At 48.9% G+C, this 27,225-nt stretch overlaps 2 protein-coding genes across 4 annotated transcripts; one reads left to right on the forward strand and one right to left on the reverse strand.

Annotated features, from left to right (window-relative positions):
- The first annotated feature begins 4,608 nt into the window (after positions 1-4,608).
- On the forward strand, positions 4,609-9,230 carry TIFA (TRAF interacting protein with forkhead associated domain). 3 transcript variants are annotated; one of them, XM_054563773.1, is made up of 3 exons: positions 5,499-5,584; positions 7,740-7,796; positions 7,976-9,230. In XM_054563773.1, exon 3 carries the CDS (start codon positions 7,997-7,999, stop codon positions 8,552-8,554), a length of 558 nt encoding a protein of 185 aa, XP_054419748.1. In that variant the 5' UTR covers positions 5,499-5,584; positions 7,740-7,796; positions 7,976-7,996; the 3' UTR covers positions 8,555-9,230. The 3 variants fall into 3 exon arrangements, with proteins under 3 accessions (XP_054419756.1, XP_054419748.1, XP_054419765.1); XM_054563781.1 differs by lacking the exons at positions 5,499-5,584; positions 7,740-7,796 and adding an exon at positions 4,609-4,857; XM_054563790.1 differs by lacking the exon at positions 7,740-7,796.
- Positions 9,231-12,198: 2,968 nt separating this feature from the next.
- On the reverse strand, positions 12,199-27,225 carry AP1AR (adaptor related protein complex 1 associated regulatory protein). The gene is made up of 10 exons (XM_054562180.1): positions 26,883-27,225; positions 21,770-21,818; positions 20,767-20,793; positions 20,330-20,355; positions 19,404-19,500; positions 18,294-18,392; positions 16,496-16,554; positions 15,833-15,906; positions 14,949-15,077; positions 12,199-12,482 (listed from the first exon to the last, which is right to left on the reverse strand). The coding sequence occupies exons 1-10, from the start codon at positions 26,954-26,956 to the stop codon at positions 12,199-12,201; spliced, it is 918 nt and encodes a 305-aa protein (XP_054418155.1). The 5' UTR covers positions 26,957-27,225.

The raw sequence follows: 27,225 nt of genomic DNA on the forward strand, positions 1-27,225 counted from the left end.
TGAAACCCTGGGTGAATTTTCTTCATATTTATTACTATTTCCTCCCTAGAATGGATTCCCAAAAAGAAATAGCCAATATGGCCATTTTTTAACGGCTGTTGGCACATATCATGATACATTTGTAGCCCTTCACCCAGATGCTGTGTGAAGTCGCCCCGCCCCGGCCGGGAGGCGGGCAGAGAGGGGCAGTGGGGCTCGCCCTGGGGTCCTGCGCCTTCTCTGGTTGTTATTTCAGAAATGCTGGCCACCTCGGCCTCCTCCAGTTCTATGGCAATGGATAAGGAAATGTGAACAAGTACCGGCCTGATGAAAGTTTGATAAGGCAGTTTTTATCTATGAATATTGTGTATATTTATAATGTGAAAGAAAAGGGGCCACATACTAATCCGACCAGCTCAGGGGAGGCTGTGTGGTGGCCTTACAAACTCAGGGACCTAAAGGAACCACAAGGATGGTCTGAATGAAAACTTATTAACTAAAAGCAGCTCATGGCAGGTAGCGATGTTCTAGGCTAGGATCTTCCCTGTCAAAGGTCAGTCTTTACCTTAACCGAGCCTGTCTGTTGTCCTTTTGCACATACAATAACACACCTTTAGAGTGTCAAAGCAATTTCCTTTTCCAGACCTCAAAACACAGATACTGCACCAAAGCACCAAAGAGGAGACCACAACCCCCCTCACTGTTACTACTGTGTTAGCTGCTGCCTGTTAACTCTCCTGTGCCCACCCATGTGAGAGAAGTCTGTGTCTCTCTTTCATTTTTATCCGCTCCCAGAGGCCCCCCTACCTCACTCCCTCCCGCCTCCCTCATCTGTCTCCAGTGGACTTCACGTAAGCCCCTAACGTCCTCTTATTTGATCGTAATGTATAAAATAAGCTGCAGAACTGCCCTTCTCTGGGGCATTTCCTCAACCCATTGAGGTTTTGCTTCCCGGCAATTATAGTCAGTTTGGCTGAAATGAACTTGCTGAATTCTCTACAGGCTTGAATGTTTCTTACATTGACAACAGTTAGGAAATTCAACAAACTATATTAATCAATTAAGCTCTATAACCAAGGGCCAGCAAAGTTCAAACATACCACAGGAAAGCTCCACTTCACAAACACTTTAACACAGTGTTTCCAAAACTTGAGGCACTCGCAAGTCACCTTCGGTGCTAACCCTGCCGGCCTATCACCTGCAATAGTATTATTTAATCGCTTCCATGAAATCAACAGTAAGTTGCCTCATTCTCTTTTTACTTAACACCTTTCTGAACAATAATATCGATTATGTCATAGATTTTACACACTAAGGATCATATTAATTCACATTAAACCAAGCCCATAACTCAGAACTTCAATGTCTGGAACGAGCCGGCCCACATCAGCAGTTCCTGTTCCACCCCTTTGTGCCCACAGCCACCGAGTTTTGACATGTAAAGGTTGATACTCACTTTTATCTTGAAGAAAATGAAAAACACTCTGAAAAAAGTTAATTCAGCCCGACCTCCTTGAAATACTGTTTCCCATAAAGAGCTTCAGTTTCAGGAAGCAGACGTGAGTGAAAGCAAAACCGGTCCCTCTCCCACATGATTGTGTAACTCCCAGCAGTTTGTGTCTTAAGACACACCCCTCTGGGGATGGCTCGGAGAAGGGTGTTCTGGGCGTTGTGTCACTATAGGAAATCCCTTCTTTTAAACAGAGTGCAAGAAAACGCTCTGATTTGGACACAGAATGGAGGATCAGCCCCCTGACAGCTGAGGGGACAGAGAATGTCAGTGAGAAACAATGAACATGACATGTTTTGATGTATCATCAAAAACCAGACTCACGTGAAGGCTCAAGCCAGCGCCGGTGCATTTCCGAATCAGATGGAATTAGAGTGCAGACGTGAGCTCGGGGCCACAAGCACACGCACGCGACCCGGTGTGCGTGAACTGAAAAGCGAAGGCAGGATTTTTCTCCCAGAAAATCTCATCGAGCTGGTTGGACAGTGAGGACTGACTGGTAGGTAGACACGGCCCTTCAACTGAACAGCCTAAGTCTGCAGCTCCAGAGCTTAACAAAACAGAATCAACAGCATCTGAAAAGATGTTTATATTTTTAACATTTTATTGAAAAACTATTTTTTCAAACTATAAGAGTGGGGGCGCCGGGAGGGCGCGGCGCAGGGGGGGCCCCCCCCCCCGGAGAGGCCCGGGCAGGACCCCTGCAGAGCACCCCCCGCTGTCCAGGCGGGTCCCTTCAGGGTCTGGTCTCTGCTGATGCGCCGGCGCCGGGACAGGCGTCACCGGTCACTGCAGCTGGTCCTGACGGCCGCCGTGCGGTCACTTGTCCAGTTCTGCTGCTTTTCTGGGCCTGGAGCTGAAATACCACCGAGGCCTGCGAGTATCCGATGCGGTCAGAACCTCGCTGTCTTGGGGGCTTCGTGCTTAGGGGCTGTTCCGCCGGTTCCTTCCCACTTTGAGGGGGTCTGACCCACAGGACCAACGAGGTGCCGGGGAGGAAAGGCCAGGGGAGGGTCTGGGCCGCCTGACCAGAAATGAAAGGCCAGGGGCCTGTCCCATCGCATGACCAGAGGCCCGCTGGGGCCGGAGGTCACCTTGTCCGCTGGGGCCGGAGGTCACCTTGTTGGCGGGGTCCGTGTTGTCCCGCCGCGCCCGGCGCCCGCGCCCGGCCCCCTCCTGGCTCCGCTCAGGCTGCCTACCTGCCGCTGCGGCCGCTCAAGGGTTTAGGCGGAGAAGTTACTGACATCAACAGCGTTTTCCTTCGTCTGGGCCTTTCTGAACCTGCTGGGTTGAGGGAGGTCCCTTCAGGCGAAGGCCGAGGGACTTCGCGGCAGCCACCGCACCGCCCAGGGAGAGACGCTCGGTCCTTTCCCCGAAAGCGCTCCAAGGGCCGCAATACAACTGCAGTATAAAATATTTTCAGTGGTTTTACATAAAAACAAACTAATAAAATAAAGCACCTGTTACAAATTACTTTGCCTGATTTCGATATTAGAGATTTAAAAATCACTTCTTTTAAAAATATCCCCCAAGTACCTTCAGAAAACTCAGCAAAGTAAAGTGACGGACGAAAACGGCCTTGTTTCTCCCCGGCTCCGGCCCTTCCAGGCTCCCCGGAGTTTTCCTGGCCTTTCCTCAATTTTCAGGAAGTCGGGGAGGCCGCAATGGCACGTGTCTGTGCCTCGGGGTGTCGTGTGTGTTTGCTTTTACTATTCTGATCTTTATTACTAATGTTTTCCCTCCAGAACTTCATATAACATTGAACAATACATGCCCTTTGATTTAATTTTATCTATTTCATTGATTATACTTTACAGTTGTCCCAATTTTTCCCCCTTTGCCCCCTCCCCGCCAGCAACTCCCATTTCCTCGGGCAAATCCCCCCCCCCCCGCCCCGCCCCCCCGCTTTGTTAAAAAAGGGAACACGCAGCCAGGCCGCTGCGTTTGGCCGCTTGGCAGAGGCGGAAGCCGTCAGAGAATAGATTCTGACCTAGAACTGAAGGCTTATTCAAATGTCTCACTTTGGGGCGTTGAGTAAATCAAACAATTCATCTTAAAGGAAACAAACAACCACCAGCATCATGCATTTTAGCGACTGCTGCATTTTCTCTAATATTGCTACTAATAACACCTACTTAATCAGTCCTCTGCGGCCTATGCATTGTCATACATTTCATTTTAAAGGTTAGAGATCAGAAATTTTATCTGATAATATCATTGTATTTTATGAGTTTATTGACAGAGTCAAATGCCAGGTTTTCTCCGCTCCCACGTTCTGCCGCCTCTATTTCAGAGAAGCAATAACCTGGGTTGATGATTAACAGCCAGAAAGACCAGCAACGCGCCCCGCAGACGCACCTTCCTCCCCAGGCCTGACCCCGGGGGCGCCTGGCCTCGCTCGGGGCGTCCACAGCGCCCCGCGCCCGCCGGCGTCGTCCGAAGCCGGGACGGAGCAGCAATCCGCACGGGCCTTTCCGGGGAGCGCGTGGGCGGCGCCGCGGGGGCTCGGCCGGCGCGCAAGGCTCCCCGGCCGCGCCTCCGCGCAGCCCCGCTCCCACCTCCCAGACGCCTGTCGCCTTTAGGTTCCCCCCGCCTTGTTCCCCCGACCTCGTCCCCGAGGCGGAAGGTCCCCGGTCCGCGCTGGGTCCGGGCGCTGCCGCTGCCCCCGCCCCGCCCTTCTCCGCGCAGGCCGCTCACAGCTTCCAGGGCCTCGGCCTGCTCGTCTGGAAGGGGACCTGCTCTCCCGCCCGGGACCCCGCCGGGGACAACGCGCCCCGGGCACCTTGCCGCCGGGACCCAGCTCAGCTCCCGGCTCCCCGCACGCGTCCTAGGCCGACACTAGTGGCGGGGCGCGGGGCGGGAGTCGCTCTTCACGGGAAGCGACTCCGGTTCCTCTCGAAGTCAGAGCCTCCCGGGCGCGCGCGCGCTCGGGCCGGTGCGGCCCCGCCGGTCACCGCGCGGAAGGTTGGCCCGGGCTCCGGTGGCGGGAGCCACGGGGGCTGCAGCGGTGCCGGAGGGTCCGGGGACCGGCGAGGTGGGCGGGGACGGACGGGCGGGGGCGGGGCGGGGGCGGGGCGCGGACGGGATTTTGTGGGGGCCGTGGCGGAAGGGCCGGAGCCGGTGGCCGTCCCCGCGCCGCTGTGTGCCCGGGAAGGGCCCGCTGGCTCGGGCTGCGCGTCGGGGAGGAGAGGAATCCGCTGTTTCCGGGGACGTGCCCCGGTTTCGGTTTGGAGGAGGCGTCCCACCCGCCCGCAGCTTGCAGCCCAGACCCCTGGGAGCCGCCGGCCGCCCGCGGCGACGGAAAACGCCCCCGCCCCGCCCCGAACACGGCGCCGCGGGCCCAGCGCCTTCCAGTCGAGGCCGCCGCGGTGAGTCTGCGCCCCCTCCGCGCTGAGGCGCCAGCAGCTGCCGCACCCGGGGGAGCGTGGCGACCCTGGGAACTGTCCGCTGTTCCTGTTCCCTCCCGGGGACAGGGCGCTGCCTGTTCATCGGGGAAAGCAAAGCCACTGCGAGGCCGGGGCGGGAGGAAAGCCGTTAGAGGGCACGCGCGCCCCCCAGGGCCGGCTCCGTCCCTGCGGGCGGCGTCGTTCTGAAGAGCGGGCGCTGAAGCCCGGAGGCAGCCGTTGGCGCGCAGGGCCCCCCGGGGCGCCCAGCTGTGAAACAGCGTGGACACCTGGCTCCTCTAACCGAAAATCTCTCCCTTCGTGCGTGACAGTTGGAGGCCAAGCCACGTCCGCGGGCGAGGATAGGGATGTGGGCACTGCCTTCGCGGGACCGCGGGCGGGCGGCTGGGCGGGGCGGGCATCGGCCCCGAGCCCCCGCCCCCGCCCCCGCCGGTCAGGCGCCGACGCCCGCGGCCCCAGGTCGGCGCCTCTGCGGCGCCTCGCGTCCCGGCGCGGAGCCGGCCGTCCGGCCGTCGGTGCGGTCGCGCCCCCGCGGGCAGAGCCGCGCCGCGTTGCGGGGCGTGTCCGTTTGTTGCGGTTCGTGCCGACCGGTACCGTGTTTTCGCAGCCGCTTCGCGTCGGGTGTCGCAGTTCTCAGCGTTAATGGTATTTAGCTCGTCCCCGGCTTCACCGAGTTCCATTAAGTCAGAAGGTTCGTGATTCCGTGAAGGAAGTAGTTGTGAAATGTTGACTAGATACTGGGTGCACGTGGTCCAAAGGTCAAAGGCTCCGAGGGCGGGGGAGCCCCCTCCCGGCGCCCGGTGCCGCGTCGCCGCTGCGGGGGCTCCTTGGCGCCCTGGCTTCTTGGGTAACTTGCGTCCGATTCGAAAAAGCTGCTTTGGAGCAGCTGCACACCGGTGGGTTTTTTTAAGTTTTGGTTTTTGTCTGTTTTTAAATAATAGATCCACCGATTTTAGCTTTTAGGTTTTTTTGTTAGGTTCTGTCTTTCCTGAGGGTTGCTGACCCCCCGCCGTGTCGCAGGTCCGGGCGCTTCGCAGAGACAGGCGGGGCCCAGCGCCCGCGTGCGCTCCCCGCGGCCCGAGGCGGCGGACCTGAGGCAGCCGCGCACGCGGCCGGGCTCTTGCCGGTTCCCCTGCGCGCCCCGGGCGGCTCCCTCGGCTGCCGGTGTCCGCGTTAGAAGAGCTTCCCGTCACGGCCCGGGGCCGAGTCACGGGTCGGCCGCTGGGCGTGAGTCCGGCCGCCGTCGGTTCCGTGGCGGCTCCGACCGCAGAGCGGCCCGCGGCCTGAGCGGCCCTTTCGGTGTCTGCTTGGGCAGCGCGCTGCGATTCAATAATGCGCAAAAGAACCGACTACAAAAGGACATTTAGAATTAAGATATACTCCCAAATGGATAAAAAAGTTAGGAAAAAATGAAAAAAGTTATGTCATTTGGTGAATGTATTGATAGAATGACTTTTAGCAGCATAACTTTAAGAAACAAGAAGAAATTGTATGTTAGAAGTAAATAGCAGGAACCATAGAAAGAAAATAAAGCATTCTGTTTTTTAAAACTAGCTCTGATATTAACATCTAATATAGGTGGCAAACAGAAAACATTAAAGTTACAAACCGTCTTCACTGAAGACTATTGATTCCCAAGCCCCAAATACAGGATTTAGAGAATGTCTCCCAACTAGGTCAGAGGGCTCCACGCAACTGGTAAAGAATGAGGTGTATTTATATGTGTAGATATGGAAAAAGAACACTCATTTGTACTAGTAATGAAAACTGTAAGGTCTGTTAGGGTTGTTGTGTACAGTGAGAATAGAAGAAACTTTTACAGCAGCTACTTTTGAAGAGGAAACAAAGTATCATGGTGGAGGGAAGATACTTTTCGTTTTGTTTTTTTTAAGTTGTTTATTACAGTTAAATCCTGATTTTTTCTTTTTGGCCCCCTCCACCTAGTGAAGATACTTTTTTTAAAAAACCTTTTTTTACTGTTTGAATTTTGCGATCATGCGTGTGTAATTCTTTTAAAGTGGTTTTTAAATGGTAGTTCAGTGTCAAAATAACCTCTCAAAGGTTTCAGGAGCTCCGACACCCACTCCCCCCCCCGCCCCCCCCCCCCCCAAGGCAGGTGCAGCCGAAGCAGGTGCGGCCTGGAGGCAGGTGCGGCCTGGAGGCAGTTAATAGATGTTAGAGGCTGATGACAGTTTATCTGTTCAGTCGTTAGGGACCACTGACAAACATAAATAATCCAGTGTGAGTACAGATCATATTTAGAACTACCTCATGGAGATGTTTTAAAGTTCTGTAATGTCTGAATTTTAAAATCCTGAGTAGATCGAGCGCCGGCCTGCCAACTGAAGGGTCGCCAGCTCGAGTCTCAGTCAGGGCACAGGCCTGGGTTGCGGGCCGGGCAGCTGACCCGTTTGTCTCTCTTCCATTGATGTTTCTTTCCCGCTCTTTCTCCCTCCTTTTCCCTCTCTCTAAAGAGAAGTAAATATATAAAATATTAAAAAAATAAAAATCATAAGAGTAAAATAACCTTTTAAATAATTTACTATTTTTAATCATTTGCCTACTAAAAATATAAATGAGGATAAAGTTAATTGTTGCAATTATTTATGGCTTTTAAGTTCTTTAATCAGGTTTCACAACTAATATACATCTAATTATAACAGTTAATACATCCATTAACTGTTAATCAAACCAAGGGGCTCTTTATTCCTCCTTTGCTTGTTAAAGTACAGCCGTCGCATTTTGTCTGGGCCTAAGTCACTCTATTTAAGTGAGAAGGAAACTGAGGTTTCGTCACGCGCCCCACAAACCACTTTGTTACCAACTCTTACTCCTTTTGTTATCAGATTACATGTACTGTCTTATCGTCGAACTAGAAATGAAAACTAAGGAGGTAGGAGAAGGTAAGACACCAGTTCATGGGGCCTGGGGTACGATTTCCCATGGGATTGAAAGTATCCTGTGCATTGTTTTCTTAATTTAAAATCTGAGTAAGTCACCTGTCAGAAGACTTCCATCGGGGGTTAGAACGAGGTCCCCTGCCTGGCACAGGGAGGGCGCTGACGCCGCTTGCCTCTTGCAGGTGGGCGGCTCCATCGCCGCCATGTCCAGCTTCGAAGATGCCGACACGGAGGAGACGCTGACTTGTCTCCGGGTCACCGCCTACCATCCTGGCCAGATGCACACTGGGGTGTTCCAGTCCATCAGGTTTCACAGCCGAGAGAAATGGCCCTCCTGCGAAGCGGTGAAATTTGGCCGAAATTCCAACATCTGTCATTATATTTTTCAGGACAAACAGGTTTCCCGAGTTCAGTTTTCTCTGCAGCTGTTTAAAAAGTTCGGTAGCTCAGTTCTCTCTTTCGAAATTAAAAATATGAGCAAGAAGACCAGCCTGATTGTGGACAACAAGGAGCTGGGCTACCTGAACAAAATGGACCTGCCCTACAAGTGCATGGTCAGATTTGGCGACTACCAGTTTCTGATCGAGAAAGAAGATGGAGAGTCGTTGGAGCTTTTCGAGGTTCTTTTTACGATGTCCCCGAGGCCCCTCTTGCAGGAGAGCAGCTGGCCGGCGCACACACCGGTGCCCGAGTACACCGGTTTCTCATCCTGTTCCACCAAAAGCACCTCCCCCGTGGAAAGCGATGAAACCCAATCCTGAGAGCAGCAGAGCCACGCGGGAGCGAGCGCGGGGGACCCCGCGGGCGCCCCCTGGCCACGCGCATCGGTCTCCTGTGTTGCTGTCAGGCCACGGGTCCGACTGGGGTCCAGCACTGCCAGTTTGAAGTCTGCTGACCGTGGTCACCTGCTGCCTTCCTCCATGTACTAGGATAGCTTCGTGCGGACCTTTGGTGAAGGTTCATGTCCAGAAAATATTCTTTGAGATGGAGTGTTCTCAAATAAGGTTACAGTGTTTTCTTTTTATGTTACATTTTAGTCCCGTGTTTTGTTTTGTAAGAACCATCTCTTGGTCATAGTATTTCAAAGCAGCCATTGGTTTTCAAGGTCAAGGCTCTGGGCAGCGGTGTGTAGCCTGCTGGCACCAACCTGAGTTGCTGTCTGTGCGTCACTGTGGTTTTAATATAGGCGCTTACTTGGGCAATAGTACCTTGGTTTTCTGGGGGGTTTTTCCTACAAAATTAGTGTTTATTTTAGAATAAAATTTTTATCTATGTTCAGCATCTAAAAACAATACTTTAAACATTTTAATGAACCACTGTAAAGTATAGAATTTTCAATTTCCTTACTAAATTTTAAACCGTCTTTTTTGTACTACTAATTTTTAAATTCCATGAATTCAAAATGTTAACAGCACATCCATGCAACATAATAAAATCAAAGCTTAATTCTCTGGCCATTTTCTTTGCAAGTCTCTCCGAGGAAACGCCTGTCCCTGGACTGTTCTCAGGGCCAGCGCGGCCGGGTCGTGGCCGTGCGTTCGGACGCCTGCAGCTCTGCCCCTCAGGCCCCTCCGCGCGGTCCACGAGGCCCTCGCTCCGCCTGCGGACATGGGCCACCAGGATGCCCGCGCGAGTCCCATAGTTGACCAGCCACCCACAGAGAACCCAGCCTCCCAATTCCAGTTCCACACACGGCCAGTGGGTCCTGGGGTCCCGTGAGGTGACAGCTGCTCAGAGGTGGGGGGGGGGGTGTGTTGGAGACAGGGCATCGCACTAAGCTGCGAAATTTCCAGTAGCGCCTGCGGACTCGTTTGTGCCAGCGGTCGGACTGCGCGGAGTGCCGCCGCGAGGACATGTCGCTGTCACTGCACGGTCACGCGTGCCACCCTGCAGTGACCCCTGGTTCCGCCCCTTCTTTTGTCCCCATATCTAACCCATTAGAAAGTCTCGTGGGCTCCACTTCTAAAGCTGACTGGCTCGCGTTCCCATGCGCCGTCTGACAACGGGCGCAGGCAGCCGGGGCCATCTCTGAGGAGCGCGCATGTGCCCGCTGTGCACGCGGCCTCCTGTCCGCATCGAGTAAAACGCACTCCGAACGTGGCCCAAATGGCCTGGCCTCTCACTGAAGTGTCGTCACACCTCCCCTGCAGGGCTTCCGTCCACGTGGCCTTTCCATGCTCGCTGCCCTCCCAGCCCCCGCCGCACCTTGCGCCCCTGCGCCCTGCCTGCTTCGCTGGCCGCCTCGCGCGCCGGGCTCCTCCTGCGCCCCAGAGCCTCAGTTCCCCGGGCCTCTGCTCGCGGGGGACTCCCTCGGCTTATCCAAACCAGTCCCTTGGTCCCTTGCTACCCTCCGTCCTGTCGTGTGTATTTCCTAGTGATATTGTGGTTTTCTATTTGTTTATTTGTTACTGTCTCTCACGAGGATGCAAAGAGCAGACACTGTCTTTTTGCTCCCACCTCCCTGTCACCATACCGTAGAGATTCTCTATTCTCTGAATAAATTAATGTAATTTCTAGTGTTTTTATAAACATATAAAGAATATTAATATCCTCTTCTGCCCTGGCCAGTGTGGCTCAGTGGGCTGGGCATTGTCCACAAACCAAAAGGTCGCCGGTTTGATTCACGGGCAGGGCACCTGCCCGGGCTGTGGGTCAGGTCCCCGCTGCGGCTGCGTGACAGGTGACCGATCGATGTACCTCTGCCTTTGTCTCACCCTTTCCCTCCCTCTAAAAGTAAAGAAAATTAAAAAAAAATCCTTTTCTCAGCAGCTAAAATACATTCTCAAGTTTACTTCTAGCCTGCTTTCCTAATTATCTCCTTTTTGTCTTCATAGCAGATTTAATAATTATGTCAGAATCACTGTGTTTATGTAGTAAAACAATAATCAAAAAATTAGTTTTTAAATGTAAAAATGTGTTTATTCACAATCCTTGAGAAGTTACCATTCCTTCAAAAAATTCTTTATGAACAAAATGCCAAAAAAATTACAATAGTAGCTTATGGGAAACCAAAAATACACATCTGATGTATACAAACTGTAAAAAGCACAGCGCAGGCACTGGGAATACAAATCACCTTTAAAACGTTTCCCATGATGGAGTTACAACTTAAATTTTAAAACTGAAAGAGGAACATTACCTACTATGTTTACATACTTAATGTGTCATATTTATTTCTATGAGATAAAAAGATGAAACTATAGATGACATTGCCTAGCAGCTCAACGACGGAAAGGACCATGTGATCTTCTGTAAGTGCAGCGAGGACTCGGAGTCACTATTTACAGCGGACTCTCCCGCACCTTCGAGAACAGGCACTGTCACTGCTGCCGGAACAAGACACAGGGAAGCAAAAATCACATTCACTTCCTGAAGTCAGCGCAGCCCTCAGCCAATGCAGGACAGGCAGCGAGGGAGTGTCTAGATCCTCGGCCTCTACACTGATACCTAGAGTTGAGAGAAGACTTTGTTGTGTATCACAAAGAGTAGTTACATACATCGATATACTTAGTTCTACCCCATTAATGCGCCTTGTATTACAAGGCAAAGGAAAACAATAAAAATCAACAGATCCTTTCACACCGGAAAGGATTTTATTTACTTTGAAATACCCGTATTACCTTTTAAGGTTTCCTTTCTTACTGAACCATGCACAAAGAATATGATGTGTAAAATCCTCCTAAGACCAATCATTGGAAATACAAAATTAAAAAAAAAAAGACACCTAGAAATTTAATATATCAACAAGTCAATATGCATTTATAGTGCATGTAAAAGGAAGTGAGAAACCTATGTATACTTTTCTTCAATGTTACGTTTGATTACCAACTTGTGTCCAAACTCTGAAAGCTTATTTTGTCGCCTCATAGCCTTTGTTTCACGCTAAATCAACATGATTGTACTTGGATGCACAGTTAAGTGTAGGAAAAAATGATACTTCAGCGTTTCTTTAAGGTCATCTACTAAAATTAACTGTGGTTACTAGGAGACAATCAAATCCAGTGGCAGGAAGAAACCATGTTGGGAAAAGGCTGTTCTGGACTAGGACCTGCGTCCGTCCTGCTCCCTCACGGCGGCTGGGCAGCGGCACGAAGTGCCTTAATATTTTCATAATTAGCTACTGAAATAAGCTTATGAAAACATACTAAGTCAAACTAGTAAAATTATTTTAAAAAGGAAAATCTACAAATAGTAAACAGGAATGCTGTGGAGGAGTTAAAGTAAATGTCATTGATCACACGACAGAACCGTTCACTTTTCTGGGAAAACAAGGCAGGCGATGGAATTGCACTTAGTTCTGAAGCACTTGAGACGCGCCCGCCTCCCCAGCGCACTGACGGCGGTCGCCGCCCTCGCCCAGGCTCGTCGGGCTCTGGCCCGGCCGGCCCGGCCCGGCCCGGCAGGGTCACGCGGTCTCGCCCTGGTCCCGCCTCCGCTGGTCCGCGCGGGGCGGCCTGGCGCCGGATCCGGCCGGGTCCAGGGCCGGGTTCACGAAGCCGGCGCACGCGGAGTTGCCGTTGTCGTCCACGTCGGCGCCCACGAAGTCGCTCTCCCACTCCAGGCCGTTGGAGTCGTCGGAGGCCGAGGCGGCCTGGCTCCCGGGCTGCCGGCCGCGGCTGCGCAGCGCCGCCCGCAGGATGTCCTCCTCGGTCTCGGAGCGCGCCCGCACCGGGTGCACGCGAGTCATGCCTGTTGTGGGAGCAGGGTTACAGCCGCTGCAGCGGGGATTACATGGCTATTTTTAAAGACTTCCCGGTTTAACTGTTTGGTTTTTATTGGACAATCAGGCTTAAGTTATGCATTAACTTAAAGGGCCAGGCCTATGGAGGCCTTTTCAAGGACGACGGATGGGTGCGCCTTGGAAAAGCCTGCGTCGCCCCTCGGCCCGGCAGTGCTGGCGCCACAGCGACCGTCTGCGGGGCGGGACCCCCGCCGGCCCGGAGACCCCCGCAGCCCCTCGCCTTGCAAGGTCCTGCCAAACCGGCTCCTGCCGGATGCCCCCTTCCCTTCCCGGAAGCAAGAGCGGCCCTAGGCGACTGGGACGCCCCGCACGGCTCCCCGCCCCCGGCCCTGGGCGCCCGCATCCCCATCCCGCTGCACAGCGGGGCGTGGACACCTGCAGGACCGGCGGCGGGGGGGGGGGGGTAGGGGGACGCGAGCTGCGCAGCCCCGCCTCTGCTCCCCGGAGGGAACAGGGGCGCTTCCAGGGAAACTACCCTGGATCTACCTCCGAACAGAAAGAAACGGGCCTGTACACTGAAAGCATCTACGTTTCTGAAGGAAAAACAGACATTTTATTGGCAGAGGGAAGACAGACATTTGTAACTGTGGGGTCAACATTAGTAATAGACTTAAACCCTAGAACTAACACTAACGTTGACCCCCCGGTTACAAATGTCTGTCTTCCCGCCCTCTCTTCCCTCTGCCCGCAGATCTGGGGCTAGAAAAGGGGTGATCAGACAGGACCCCTGCCCATTCAGGAACTTTGTTTTATGACCTTATAGAATCAAAGCCTACAGCCATAAAATAACATTTAAGTCTGTATCACGATGGTCTGTCACTTGTGTAAAATCCCAAAGACAACCCAGCAGAGCAAGATACCACTGCAGACAAGATAAAAATACGAGCTGCACATGCTAACATCATTTTGTGGGTTTGTATTTCACTGAGTAACACTATGTCTAAAGGAAGCTGGTTCCTCCTGGTTTCTAGTGGGCTCTGTCCTCATCTAGCTAATTAATAATTCTGTTAAGGATTTAAATAATGACCTCAAAAGTTATGTTATCTACAAATCTAATTAGAATACGGCATGGATGACAGAATCAGGAATTAAAATAACTGAAAGGCTTCAGCCCAAATGGAACAAGATGCTAAAATAAAAATCAATGTAAAGTCCACTGACTGGAATCCACACTTGACCTTAGCCAAAGGCCGAGAAGCGACTGCTAATTGGAATCCAAATATAAAATAACGGAAGTACAAGCTTAGGGAAACAGTATTTAGATGAAAAGGATACTGAAGGTAATGCACTATTAGGTAAAATTATTCAAGTCCCCACTATGTCTATTTCTTCACTGATAAAACAAGTGGCTTTGACTGGAGGATATTTTAAGGCCCATCCCTTCTCAAAATTCTATGAAATATGTAATGCTTATTATTTTTCTCAAAGTCCTTATTCTATAATTGGTTTTAACTTTTAGGAATATCTATTTCTTACCATGAAAATCTGGACTTTATTCAGCAGAATAGACTTTTTTAAAAAAAATTCACATTTTAGCTATAATTTTGAGTAGTTACTATTCGCAACATCCTGTATTTGGTGTTTTATAGAAATTTTATTTAATCGTAACAACACTCATGCCTTCATTTGTTCAAGTATTTATTAACTGCTATTTTGTGCCAGGCAGAAAGAGCACACCAGTGCATAAACCCTCCTTTAAAATAGGTTTATTGTTCCCTTTTGTTGTATACAAACTGCAGCTTAGAGAAATAAAGAAGGCTACCTCCCCTACGACATCTAGGAAGACATGCAGGTAAAATTCAAACTCATGTCTGTGTTACGGCTTCTGTAGCACGAAGAAAACTAGTGACTTGCTAACTTATTTATAATGAACCAAGGCAATTAACTTTTTGCTTCAGGTTGCCTACAAGGGGGCAGCAATTCTTACTGATGATCAATGGGCTGGGTTACAAAATCCTTAAAATGAGAAATTGACATTTATTCTCTAAATCTCAAGAAACGTTAAAAATTAAGCAACTTCCTAAACAATTTATTAATAAATAATTACTAATACAATAAGGGTCTAAGAAATTATTTATACTGATTTTTCAAAGTTTTGCATTCCTTTCAGTTTTAATTAAAGTAAAACACGGCCCTGGCTGGTGTGGCTCAGGTGACTGAGCGCCAGCCTGTGAAGCAAGGTGTTGCTGGTTCGATTCCCAGTCAGGGCACAGGCCTGGGTTGTGGGCCAGGTCCCCAGTTGGGGGTGTGCAAGAGGAAGCCACACACCAAAGTTTCCCCTCCCTCTTTTTTTCCCTCTCCCCCACCTCTAAAAACAAACAAAATCTTAATAAAAAAAGGTAAAATACTAAGTTGATTTCTATAAATTAACACATTTAATTAAATGTATCGGGTAAACTGTGAATATAAAATACCTTCTTCATCTTCCCACTCTAGATCTAAGGACGTGCTGTCATCGTTCCCGCTAGTCGATTTCGTTTTGGTCATTAAGTCACAGCTGCTTTCTGTGTTTGGTGTCAACACGGTGGCATCCGACGAGAGTCCTAGAACAGACACCAAACCTAAGTGACCGCGGTCGTCCGGCTCCTCACCACACCCGCCCCCCGGCACCGCCGGTCCTTCCCCCGGCACCGCCGGTCCTTCTGCTGTCACAAGGACCGAGACTGGAATCACTACTTTTTGTTTGTTTGTTCAGAACAACACACAGGGCTGTTCCCCTTTTTTATGTTTCGCCATCGAGCAGCACAGTGAACATGCAAACTTAAAGGCATTACAACTTTTCAAGTACAATGAACTCTAGGTATTCTTAGCAGTCTAGTACAAAAGGGCAGCAAAAAACAAAGGAAAAGAAAAAAATGACAAAACCAATGGAAAGAGGGCTGTATTTTCAAGAGGAACCACTTCTGTGCTTCCATTACTGGGAGTTTTCACTTTGCAAATGTGGAGAAAACCCTTTTCATCTTATGGATCGATTTCTAAGAATTACACTCAGTCCACTTCGCACGACTCCCCCGCTCCCCTTTCCTTTTCTTGGGAGGAGGTGGGGTCAGAAATGGAGAGCGGAGACCCTGGCTCCCCATATTAATCTACAGAAATAGCCTGAGACGGTGTTTTGGTCCAGCTCCTTTTGAAAAAGGAAAGCTGGCACTGTGTGTAACGAAGGACTCCTCGCTGACCTACCCGGGCAGTGTGCACCAAGGGCAGAAGTTCCACAGAAACAGAGCCAGGACCTCCAATCCTCTGTTTAATGTACATAAGGGAAACTGAAAATGGACACGGAGTATTTTAAAAGACTTACTACTGCTTCGAAAAACTTCATATTGTGACTTTATATTTCTCAAACAAGATTCAAAGTCGTCTTCTGGTCCTGAACTGTAATAAAGTGAAACAATTTTTTTATATATCCGTAGTAGATATACCAATGCATATTTAAATTGATGACATTTTGGCTTGATGGTCTATCCCACACAAATTCATAATTACTATACAAATAGAATAACTGAATTAAAATAGGTCTTAATTTTCTTAATGTTAGCATTAAATCGACAGTAAGAATTTGGTTAATCCTGATGTCTCATCTCCAAAGCTTAGTTGGCAGCCCAGCTTTCCACTGAAGTGTGGAAAGATTCTCTGAATGAGGAAACGCTCTTCCAAAACCGACTGCACACGCATTCTCTTGTGCGGGAAGAGCAGGCGAAGGACACACACAGCAAGGCGTAAACAGCTGATCCCCGGCCTTCGGTGAGATGCGGCGCCATTTTCTACACAGAAGACGTGGCTACTCTTAAAAATGCAATAGAGTCCATTTGAACAAATGGTGATCAATTTTCAAGATAAAGAAAGCAAATGGTCTCAGCATTCTTGCAAGACGGGGTCCTTGAGAAGCAGCCACGTTTCAGGGAGCTACAGACATGCAGAAGCAATGTTTTCTACCAGGAGAGGAGGGCGTTCTGTTAGTCACCTCGGACACTCGGCACTGGCGGGGGGGCGGCATCCGTGCCCGGCGCTGGGCCTTCCCTGCTTTGGAGACATGAAGCAGGACAAAGTCAGTGCTGTACAAGAGTGGTTGCTAAGCCCGTCTGTGCAATGCCAAAAATGTGCCCTTTTGTAGTTAAAAAAAAAACTTAGAAAGTTATTCTAGTGACGTCTTTTTCCTTAAATGCATCACTGTTCACTTCTACATTATCATATTTATGGGTAGAATTTATCAATTTATCAGTGTATAATCCTTAAGTGGTCAGAATACTGTGTTTAAAAAAATAACTTTAATCTCTCTCTCTCAGCATTCTTACTCCACCAAAGAACCTCTGGTAGCCAGAAGGATCAGGGGCAAGAATGGACTGGCTGAGACCGTACAGGTTCTGTGCTGGGCGAAAGCAGTAGCAGGGCCCTAGGAGGCCGGGCAGTGTGTGGCTCTGACAGCGACTGGCTGTGTGTCCCTGGCGTGTCCTTAAATCCCTGTGTCTCCAGTGGTCAATGACAGAGGCTGGAAAGGCCCTGGGCTGCGGTGCAGGTTGGGTGCACTGGCGGGCGCCCGGGCACCCCTATGCTGGGGAGCGCCCTGTGGCTGTAGAGACTGCGTGAGGTGCTCGCACTGCAGTTCAGTCTGGGAAACAGAAAGGGACCCCAAGAGATGCTGCGCAAGCAGCGCCTTCAGTCCTTCAAAGGCGAGCAGCAGAGGGTTTACTACAGTAAAAGGAGCTGCTTGCATTATAAGCAGAAAAGCACTTTTATTTCTTAGTAGAGGTGAGTTAATTTTTAAACTTTCCCACTATTTAGAACTCACTAAAAAAAGGCATCCCCAATGTCATGTGATCACTCTGCTGAAACGCACACGAGAGCCAGCGGCGACAGACACAGGTGGCGCAGAGATCCCACAGCCCACGGCAGGCGCGGCCGCTCCGCGTCCCGAGTTAGGCAGCCAGCCGCGGCACGCGCTCTGCGCTGCGCCGGTTCACGCGGGGGTGGAGAGTTCGTGCGGGCAGCGTGTGTCGCAGACGCAGAGAGGACATGGCCCGGCCCTGCACTCGTGGCGGGACCCTCGGCCGGTGCCCACCACCCCCGTCCCTCATGTTCCTCGTCTATAAAACGGGGACTCCACACACTACCCGTCTCCTTGGGTGGTTCCAAGGATTAAACAGGTGATACTTGTGAACTGTTGACAACAACAGTCCCTGACACGCAGCCGGGGTTCCGTCACGTCTGTCACCGACACTGCGTGCCATCGGCACAGGGCAAATACGGTAAATACGCTGCCTCTCTGACACGTGCCCAAGACTTCTCAAGACCCAATCTCCCAAAGACACAAGAATAAAGATGAGAAATACACACTATCTCTGGGGGGCAGAACTGCACAGCTTGCCTGATTCAGGGAAGTGTAAGAAATTCTAACAATTTAAGGACTTGTGTTTTAAAAAAAACTAACAAAAGTAAACTTACACAGGCTATTTTTGCCCTGGTTCTAAGAGTAAGTTTATTTTTCCAAAAGAATATTGGATTTTAGGAAACTGAAATTGATCTTTGAGATAATCAAGTTAGTGTCTGCTAATCTAAGGCAAAACAGCATTCAGAGTCAAGTGTGTAATCTGATGTTATTTCTGGCTGTTAAAAGTTCAACTGATTTGCCTTTAACTTCCTAAAAATATAGGTGTGATACATGTGTCAAGCCGAAAGCCCCGGACTCCAGGGGACAGGAAAGTGCCGACTCGGCGCTGCCGGAGACCCCGGGCGCGAGCCGCGCGGCGCCGGGTCTCCCTCACCTCCTGGCGCCTTCGCTGCATGGCTGCCCTGGCTGCCTCACGCTGGGCAGCGTGTGAAGCCGCTTCTTCTAGTCTTAACTTCTCCTCTTGTAAGGCTAACTGTGCATGAACAAAACAGTAAGGGTTAACAAAAGCAGAACCTGTCTAACTGCTCTAAAAATAAGATGTTCCTATTTATAAAATAAAAAATAAATTATTAAAAAATTGATCTCTACAAAGCATAATGAAATTGAAATTTTTGTGATTTCTCATTTCAATTTCTCCTTTCACAAAATAACTCAGATGGAATCAGTCTCATTACAGACTTCTTTAGAAGCTGAAATTATGACGTCGCAGCACCTAATCTGCATAAACCCAAAACTGCTGCTCAGAATTCTCCGCCATCGTTCCAACGCCTGTCCCCTGACCAGCTGAGGGCGCTGGGCCTCCGAAGGCCCATCGCATCACCGCCGACCGAAGCGAACTAAATGGGCTTCCAGAGGTCTCCTGAGCTGTCTTACTGTCAAGCGGTTAAAAATCACTTTCAAAGTTGAGTTCTTGCCATTCTGACAGAATGCACACTGCTTTAGTCATAATCTACTGCATTTCAAATAAAAGTTAAGCATCGAATTTCAACACAATTATCCTTATTTAATATTATTAGGTGTTATAGATCATCTATTACAATTACAGGCCATTTCGTGAACACATTAAAATAAATGCAACATTTAGGACTGTTAAAAGTCCTTCGTTCACTTACTAAGAACAAACTTACCTGAAACAAAAAGACTTTTAAAAAACCATACTTATTGTGAAACACTAACATTTTAAAATTGGTTTTAAACACAAAGGTAAATGTGTCCTGCAGGAGTCCCTACTTCTGAATTAAGAATTTTTTTTTTTTAGGAGAATGTATTCTCTTCACTTTTGGCCACATGTGATCGCTGATACTAATTAACCTAAATGGAAACAAATTATAACAGGCTGAAATTTTTAACTTTTAAATAATTTCATTTGTATATGTCTAAATAAGAGATCCAATGACACTGCATGCAATATATTAATGACAATTTCCCCCCATAAACAGATCCTTTATAATAAACTGTAAAAGCAACATAAAACACTTTTTACCTCTTTTTGAATTTTCATATCAAGCTCTTTCTGTTTTTCAGCAATAGAATCATAATGCCTCTCTCTTAAGTCAATAATTTCTTCCTCAGTAAGAGGCCTACACAGAAAAATGAGGGCGAGAAAGAAAGAAAACTTCTGATGACTGAGTCCAAATAAAACACTCAGAAAACCAGTGAAATTTAGAAATTTTACTATAACAATGTTTTGATTCAGTTTGATGCTATAACTTCATTAGAGTAAAAAGCACACATTTTGAATCAAATATAGATGGGTTCTTTCCCAAGTAGCTATTCAAGTAATTTTAAAACAATATAAAGAGATTGCTAAAATAAGAGGATTGTGGTTTTAGTTACTATAGAGATTTAAAAACCTGTAATTATTAAAACAACTTTAGAACATCATAAGAAAGTGAAAGGAGATAAAGTTAAAAAAATAAAGAAAATGCAAATGGTTTTTTACTCATGAAAAAACCCCCAAAACCCAGCCCTGGCTCAGTGGACTGAGTGCCGGTCTGCAAACCAAAGGTCGGCAGGCGCCACTCCCAGGCAGGGCCCAGGCCTGGGTTGGGGCCGGGTCCCCAGCAGGGGGCGTGTGAGTCGCAACCACACAGGGATGTTTCTCTCCCTCTCTCCTTCCCTTCCCCTCTCTCTAAAAATAAATAAAAAAAATATTTTTAAACATAAGTAAAATCTTTAAGAAATAAAACGTAGCAACTTAGGTTCAACAGGAAAGCACCGAGGCACTATGCCCATTAAATTATTTAATGCTCACAACGATTTTTTAAGATTTTATTTGCTTCAATCTTGTAGGAAGAGAAAAGTCAGGGTTTGAAATGTAAAGTGTTCAAGGCAAACAGACGACAGAGCTGGCTCTTGGAGGGATTCTGCAGACAGACAGACATCACTCAGACAAGCCAACAACCGTACCTGTGACTGCTTCCTGGGCTTTCCCCCTGTGCGAAAAATTAAAACAAATTAAAATTCTTCATTAGCTGAATTTTGTTTTAAGCAAGCCAATACCTTTCAAAACCTGTTTTATATAGCTGTACAAAAAACTAGACAATTAAAAATTGTGTATATATAAATAACTGATATGCATAATATACATAACTGACATTCAGAACTGTATATAAATGAAATTACATATACATGTTCTACAGGAGCACTATAATTATAAGTAATAATGAATTACTTGCTAATATAAATTAATGAAAGTAAATAACTAAACAGTAAAAATAAAAACCAAAAGATAAAATTCTAAAATAAAATTAAGTAAATGCTATTTAAAAACTAATTTATTGTTAGAACTAATTAGATGAGCACAGAAAACGATGTGCATTGTACACCACTGTGGAAATACTTACTTCATCGCTTTCTACTAGGTTCTCAAACTGAAAGAACAAGACAGCAAGTGTTACGAGAAAGATTTGTCAAAGGTACTTTTCCCACAAATAATGATGTCACATTTTCACCTAAAAAATAATATATCATTACATTTGTACGATACTTTGTCTCTTTATACATCAGTTCATTTGATTATATTTAACAGTCCTACCAGACAGTCAAGACAAGCTATCTTTTTGATTCATGACTTTATATGAAAAACAAAAAGGAGAATTACAGCAAGTTCCTACATAAATCAGAAACTGAAAAACAGAACTTTCCCCTGAATTGAATATTCTGTAGATGTTTTCAACCTACACTGCCAGTTTTCCACTTGAATTTAGGATAATTTAATGCCATAAGAAGGAAAACTACTCAAAATACAGGGACGGAAAAGATACCCAAACAAGACTTCTCATAACATTTCTTTTATCTATTTGTCCATGTAACTATTTACTGAAAATCTACTAAATGGTAGTCACTGCCCCCAATACAATGTCTTTCTAGAGAGAGGAATGCAAACAATTTGATCATGTGATAAACGGTATGTAAAATTACCTAATGAAAATCATTACTATTAAAATATTTGAATTGTAAATATAAATAATTTGATAAATAACCACTTGAAAGAAAAAAGGGTTTCCTTGTTAGTACTGATTTGTTGTCTAAAGGTCAAGAAAACAATGAAAGGTTAAGAAAATACAGGAATCTAAAAGGATTATTTAAAACTTTATGATCTTGAACCTATTTTTTTGTATTGGTTTGTGATTTTTTAAAAAACTAATTTCTGGTTTTTACTTTTAGGACCTGGATATTCTGCCAACTTCTCCCCAACCCCTCCACCAACACCGCGATGACCTTCTCTTCACCAGCACCAATAACAGGGGCTTGCAGTCCCCCCAAAACGTAGGCCCCGACCTCCCCCTGAACTGAAAAAGCCCCCCTAAGGTATTTGTGTCCAGTCAAATTAGTAACCCTACTTACTTCTATAGTTAGATGCTCCCCTCTTGAGCATGTTCTGAAATATTTGGACCTGGGAAGAACAGAAAAACAACTTTAAAATCAAATTTCATCTTAAAACAATTAATGTAACGGAATAAAAACATTTTCTCAAATCACCTTAAATTCTTTAACATATTAGTACCTTATATTTATAAAAATTGAACCACCAAATTTACCTCAGAATATAAACAGTCCAGATTTTTAAACCAAGTTATGAGTTTAAGTGTTTAGTCAATATTTTTCTGTTGGCACTAATATTTACCAAACCTGTAATAATAAACTAACTTACTATATTTAGTACATAAAGCAGAATACAAATAAATTTAAAAATTTTTTTACTGTATCAAGAAAAATAGCTTGTTAATATACTATTGTACTAAGTCCTTATAATAATAGTGTCTTCTGAGTTTTGTTGAACATATGCAACATGACAAAAATCTGAGGACAGAAGCCAACAGGCTGCCGGCGGTTGTCTCTGGGTGGCGGGATCATACATGTACTCAAAGTAGGTGCCTCCTATTCCCTTTCCAAGCCCACGCACATAAAAACAACACATACACACATCAACCACATAATCTGTTCCATTAATGTTTCCAACTGGGGCCAAATAATGAATTTAATTTTAATCTTTCCCTGCACAATGTATATAATTTTCTCAATTATACCTCAATGAAGCTGATATTAAAAAATTAATCATTCACTTCTGCCCCATTAGTAAAACTTCCATCTAGTCAAATAAGCATCTCTGTGGTACCTACTCCACAGACATGTCCACACTGTAACTATTGTGAGAGTCAGGACAGGACGAGCCACTCAGACTCCTTTACTATGGGGAGGGTCGGGAGGCTATGACTGTCACTCACCATGTGGTTCCTGTTACAGCCGCCAACACTGAGGGAAAGAACGCCTCTGCCCGTGTGCCCTGTGCCGCTGAGCCGGCCCCCACTCCAGGGGTGCTGTGCCCAGGGCCCTGCCCTCCCAGCCCCGGAGACTCGGCTCCATCCCCCTTTGTGTCTCCCCTCTCCCTGCCACCTCTGTCCCCAGAGTCACTGTCTGTCCCGAAGAGCCCTGCCTTCTCACCAGGTGCCCAGCAGGACAGCTTCATTCAGCCCCAGCGATGGCTCAGGCTTATCTGTCTGGGACCCACGGGTTCATTTTTCTGGGGGCCCCAGGCTCCAACACCCTGTTGCAAATGAACCCGTGCTCCCCTCTGCCGGCCTCCCTGTCCGACTCTCCCATCCCGACGTAGTAACTGGGAAGACGAGGGGTGGACGGTCCCCGCCTCGGTCTCTAAGGACAGGTCGGGGCTCCTGGCGACCTCTCCTGATGGCCCACTGCGGCCCTTCCGCGGCCCAGCCTGCCCCTGCCTGACGCCGTGGCTGCCGTCTCTGCACGTGAACCGAGGACCCAACCGAGGTCAGCGGGAGCTTTAACAATGTCGGCACCTTCGTCGTCTATGTTGAAGTTGTGCGCGTCGTCTGCAGCCACGATTCCCTGAGGCTCAGACGCTTTACCACTTGCTTCTTTTGCTCTTGTCAGAAGTTTCAGGTCACGGCTCCTTTCTGCCAGGGAGGTGGGGTCACTGGCGAAGCTGAAGTGACTGGTATTTCTTCCACCTGAGGGTTCCTAATGTGTCAGGGTCCCTGGACAGAAAGCTCCCCTTGCATGAACATTCAGGGGCATTAATTACGATGATAGCTGAGCTGCTGAAACAAAAATACTGCTAGAACGATTTTATGAAAATAACAGTGGATTTCCCCTCTTTCTTAACAGTCTACAGTCCCCTAAAGTGATCCTGGACTTTACATGGAGAGAGATAAAACATACTCCCAAATCATGGTACAGACCAGGACTCGGCCAACTGTGGTCCACGGCCCAAACCTGGCCCAATGCCCGTTTCTGTAAATCAAGTTTTACTGGAACACAGCCATTCAATTATCTGAATATTGTCTTGGCTGCTTTGGTGCTAAAGCATGCAGCCTGGAGTAGCTGCCACAGAGACTTTATGGCCTACAAAGCCTCATTATCTGACACTTTACAAAAACTGCCAACCCCTGATACAGAGCAGATTTAAACCTGTGCAAAATGTTATTTCCTCAGGGAGACAGGATTGTCTCAGTGTTGGAGCAGGCTTCATAGGGAAGGTAACCTTTCCGGACAAGTGCAGAGTTCCCTGAGACAGGAAAAGTCTATCACATGCAAAGGCGACGGGGAGGAGCCCAGGCTGAGGGGAGAAGAGATGCGGAGGGTGTGTGCGCCCCCGGGGGGGGGGACCCCCCCGCAGCGGGGAGACCACCCACTGACTCACAGACGCACCCTCCCTAACTGGCGCTCAGGAAGCAGAGTCTACAATTCCAATGCTGTACTCAAGGAAAACGTGGCTAGGCTGGTACAATAGAGTAAGGTTAGATTATCCTGTCAGTAGTTTAAACTGCGTACTACTCTCAAATGGAAGGTTATCACTTATCAAGAAAGTTGCAATATTAAGGTTTCAGAATGAGTGTGAAATTAGAATAGGTTCAATGTTTTTCTTTTAATGTTATTCTCACAGATGTGTATGGATGGACACGGCTTTCTGAATGAAAGAACAGAGACTACTCTCTACCCAGAGCAGAGCTGCGTATGATCCTGGCTGAGCAGACCTCACGCTGCACCCCTGAGCATGATGGCTCACCCTCGCCAGAGGAAGAAAGGCGGGCAATTCGGCCTTAGGAGCTGGGGGCACAGGAAGCCGCAACGCAGGGATGGCGCGATCCTGAGTGGGCCCCAGGAAGCCGAGCTCCCTCGACGTGAGGGACAGGCGCTGGCATTCGTGCTACAGCCCTGAAGCCAGTGACCAGTCGTGTGCAAGACGACATCTGAGGCAGAAATGAGAAGGGACCAGGCTCAGCATGCGTTAGGGAGAAACTAAACAGCTCATCGGACAGAGGCCGAGGGTGATGAGGTCGGTGGCTGAGAAGACTGAATGAAGCTGTTGAGGGAATCCGGGAATACATAGAGCAGAGGAAGAAATCTGGGAGAAAAGAAAAATACACTATTCCAGGTATTTGTTGGAAGGTAGACATTAGATAGATTAGACAGGCCGACTTGAGGAGCCCGGCACATCCAAGTGCATCTCTTCAGCAGGCGAGGACAGTGCCGGGCCTTTGACAAAGAGACTTACTCAGAAGATAGAGATTTGGAAGTGGTGGTGGTTGAAATCCTACCAATGGATGAAACTTCTTCAGCAGTAGATATATACGGGAAAGGAACTAAACAAAGAAAAGACAGAAGAAAATGCCAAATTTAATAGACAGATAGGATAAGAATATCACGGAAGATACGAAGATAAAAGTGGCCCTGGCTAGTGTTGTCTCCAGGTACCAAGGTGGTTTCGATCCCCGGTCAGGACACACACAAGAGTCAACTAGTGAATGCATTAATAAATGGAAGAACAAACTAGTGTTTCTCTCTCTATAAATATCAATTTAAAAACAATTTAAAAAGATAAAAGTGATGTTGCAGAGGTCAAGTGCACAGTTTCAAGAAAAGAATGGCTTATCATACAGAATCAAGAGCCAAGGTGTTGATCTACACACAAGATCCTCCAGTGACAAAGTTCAAGATAATGTACTGAGGAATAACAGCAACCAAGTATCTACCTACAGAATAAAGAGCCATGAGCTCTTAGACAAATATAAATTACTCCTAAATTTTTTGCTCTTAGATGAACTCATTAGTTAACTACCTAGACACTCACACAAAGTGGCCTGGCGGAGAGTTGAGGGGGGAAAAAAAACTACCGGATGGAAAAAAAAATTAACTGAAATGAGGTAAAATTTAACCTTATTCTGTAAATAACAATTATATATCCATCTGTGTCTATGTGTTTACTAGAAATTCCTAAAATATTACAATTAATGTAAAACAGTAACGTTATTCGGAGATTCAAGTAAGGGAACTTGTGCAAACCTACGTTTATGGATTAAAAGAAACAGTGATACCAGCATCATACCATTTTATTTGTTTATTGATTGATTTTGGAGAGCGCGCGGAAGGGAGAGACAGGAACATCGATTTCTTGCTCCACTCACGGGCACAGTCATCGGTCCGTCGCGGCCGGACCCGGGGTCCAGAGGAACCTCCGCGCGTCGGGACGCGCCACGCAGCCGGCGCACCGCGCGACCTGGACGGCAAGGTCCGCAGCCGCAAGCGCTCGCCGCCTCGACCGGGCTGCGTGTTCGGGTTCTGCCCACAAGCAGGAGGGCACGGGCGCAGGACCGCGGTCCCGGCTTAACCTGAGGACAGGCACACGCAGATCCAGCGCTGGGCCCTCCGCTCGAGGGACGGGGAAGCCCCGGGGCTGTGCCTGCCGACGCCGGCGGCCCTGGACACGAATTATGAACCGTCCGGCTTCCATCTGCTTATGCTGAACAACCGTGTGACCTAATAATGTCGGTTAAATGGGCCACATTCTGGTAACTTCGCCATCTGTTCTAGAAACTGAAAAGGCCTTATTTCTCACACCAAGTGGCCTGGCGTATTTTCAATTCTAAGTGTGAATTCCCGGGACACATTTATTTAGCAACAACACAGCTAACTCCAGCGGACTTTGTTCTAACCTCTTCCACACCCTGTGAAATAAAAAGCACCCAAATGGCCAATCGTGACAGTCGGGGCTGTACGGATGGGCTTCCCTGGGGCCGCAGAGCTCCGGGCCTCTGCAAGTTCCAACAAATCCATGTGAAAAGGCTGCGCACGGCCTCCGCTGCCGGCCCCGAGAAGCCGAGCCGCCGCGGAGACCCGGCGAGGCCAAGTCCTCGGACGCGGCGTCGCTCCGCCCGCACTCAGGCGGCTGCACCCGAGAGCTCTCCGGGGCGCGCACGCCGGCGGCCAGTGTCACTGCTGCGCCGGGGCGGAAGATGCAGGGGAGCTCCCGCAGGGCGTCTCCCGGGCTGCGGGGCCGGTCCCGCGCCCACCCTGGAGGCCCCGCCGCCGGGGACGCGACCACCGGGCGGCAGGTTCGAGGGGCGCCGTGGCGCCCCGCCCCACTCCTCCCCGGGCCCCGACTCCGACGCCCGCGAGGCCACACGGCGGCGGCGAGGGCCCGGCTTACCCTCCGCCCCGCGGCAGCCGCCCCGCGTCCCGGCGGAGCCATCCGAAGCATTGCGTCCAGCAGCAGTTGCCCATCGCGGCTGCCGGCGCCTCCTCCGCCCGCTCGAGGCCCGGACCGCAGCCGCAGCCGCATCCGCCCCGCGCGGGCCGACGAGCGCCAGGACCCACGGCGGGCCGGCCAGGCCGGGCGGGAGGGGGACGCTGCTGGAACAAAGGCGGCGGCTACTCCCGCGGTCTCCCGGTGGCGGCCGCTCGAGGACCGAACGCTGGGGTGCAGGCTCTCGCCCCGCGAGCCGTCGGCATGGCGCCGCGTGCGCCTCAGCCCTCAGCCCCGCGCGATGGGC

The sequence above is a fragment of the Pteronotus mesoamericanus genome, unplaced genomic scaffold (assembly GCF_021234165.1).
Source record: "Pteronotus mesoamericanus isolate MK-2021 breed Mesoamerican mustached bat unplaced genomic scaffold, CSHL_Meso_final contig_163, whole genome shotgun sequence".
Lineage (NCBI taxonomy): Eukaryota > Metazoa > Chordata > Mammalia > Chiroptera > Mormoopidae > Pteronotus > Pteronotus mesoamericanus.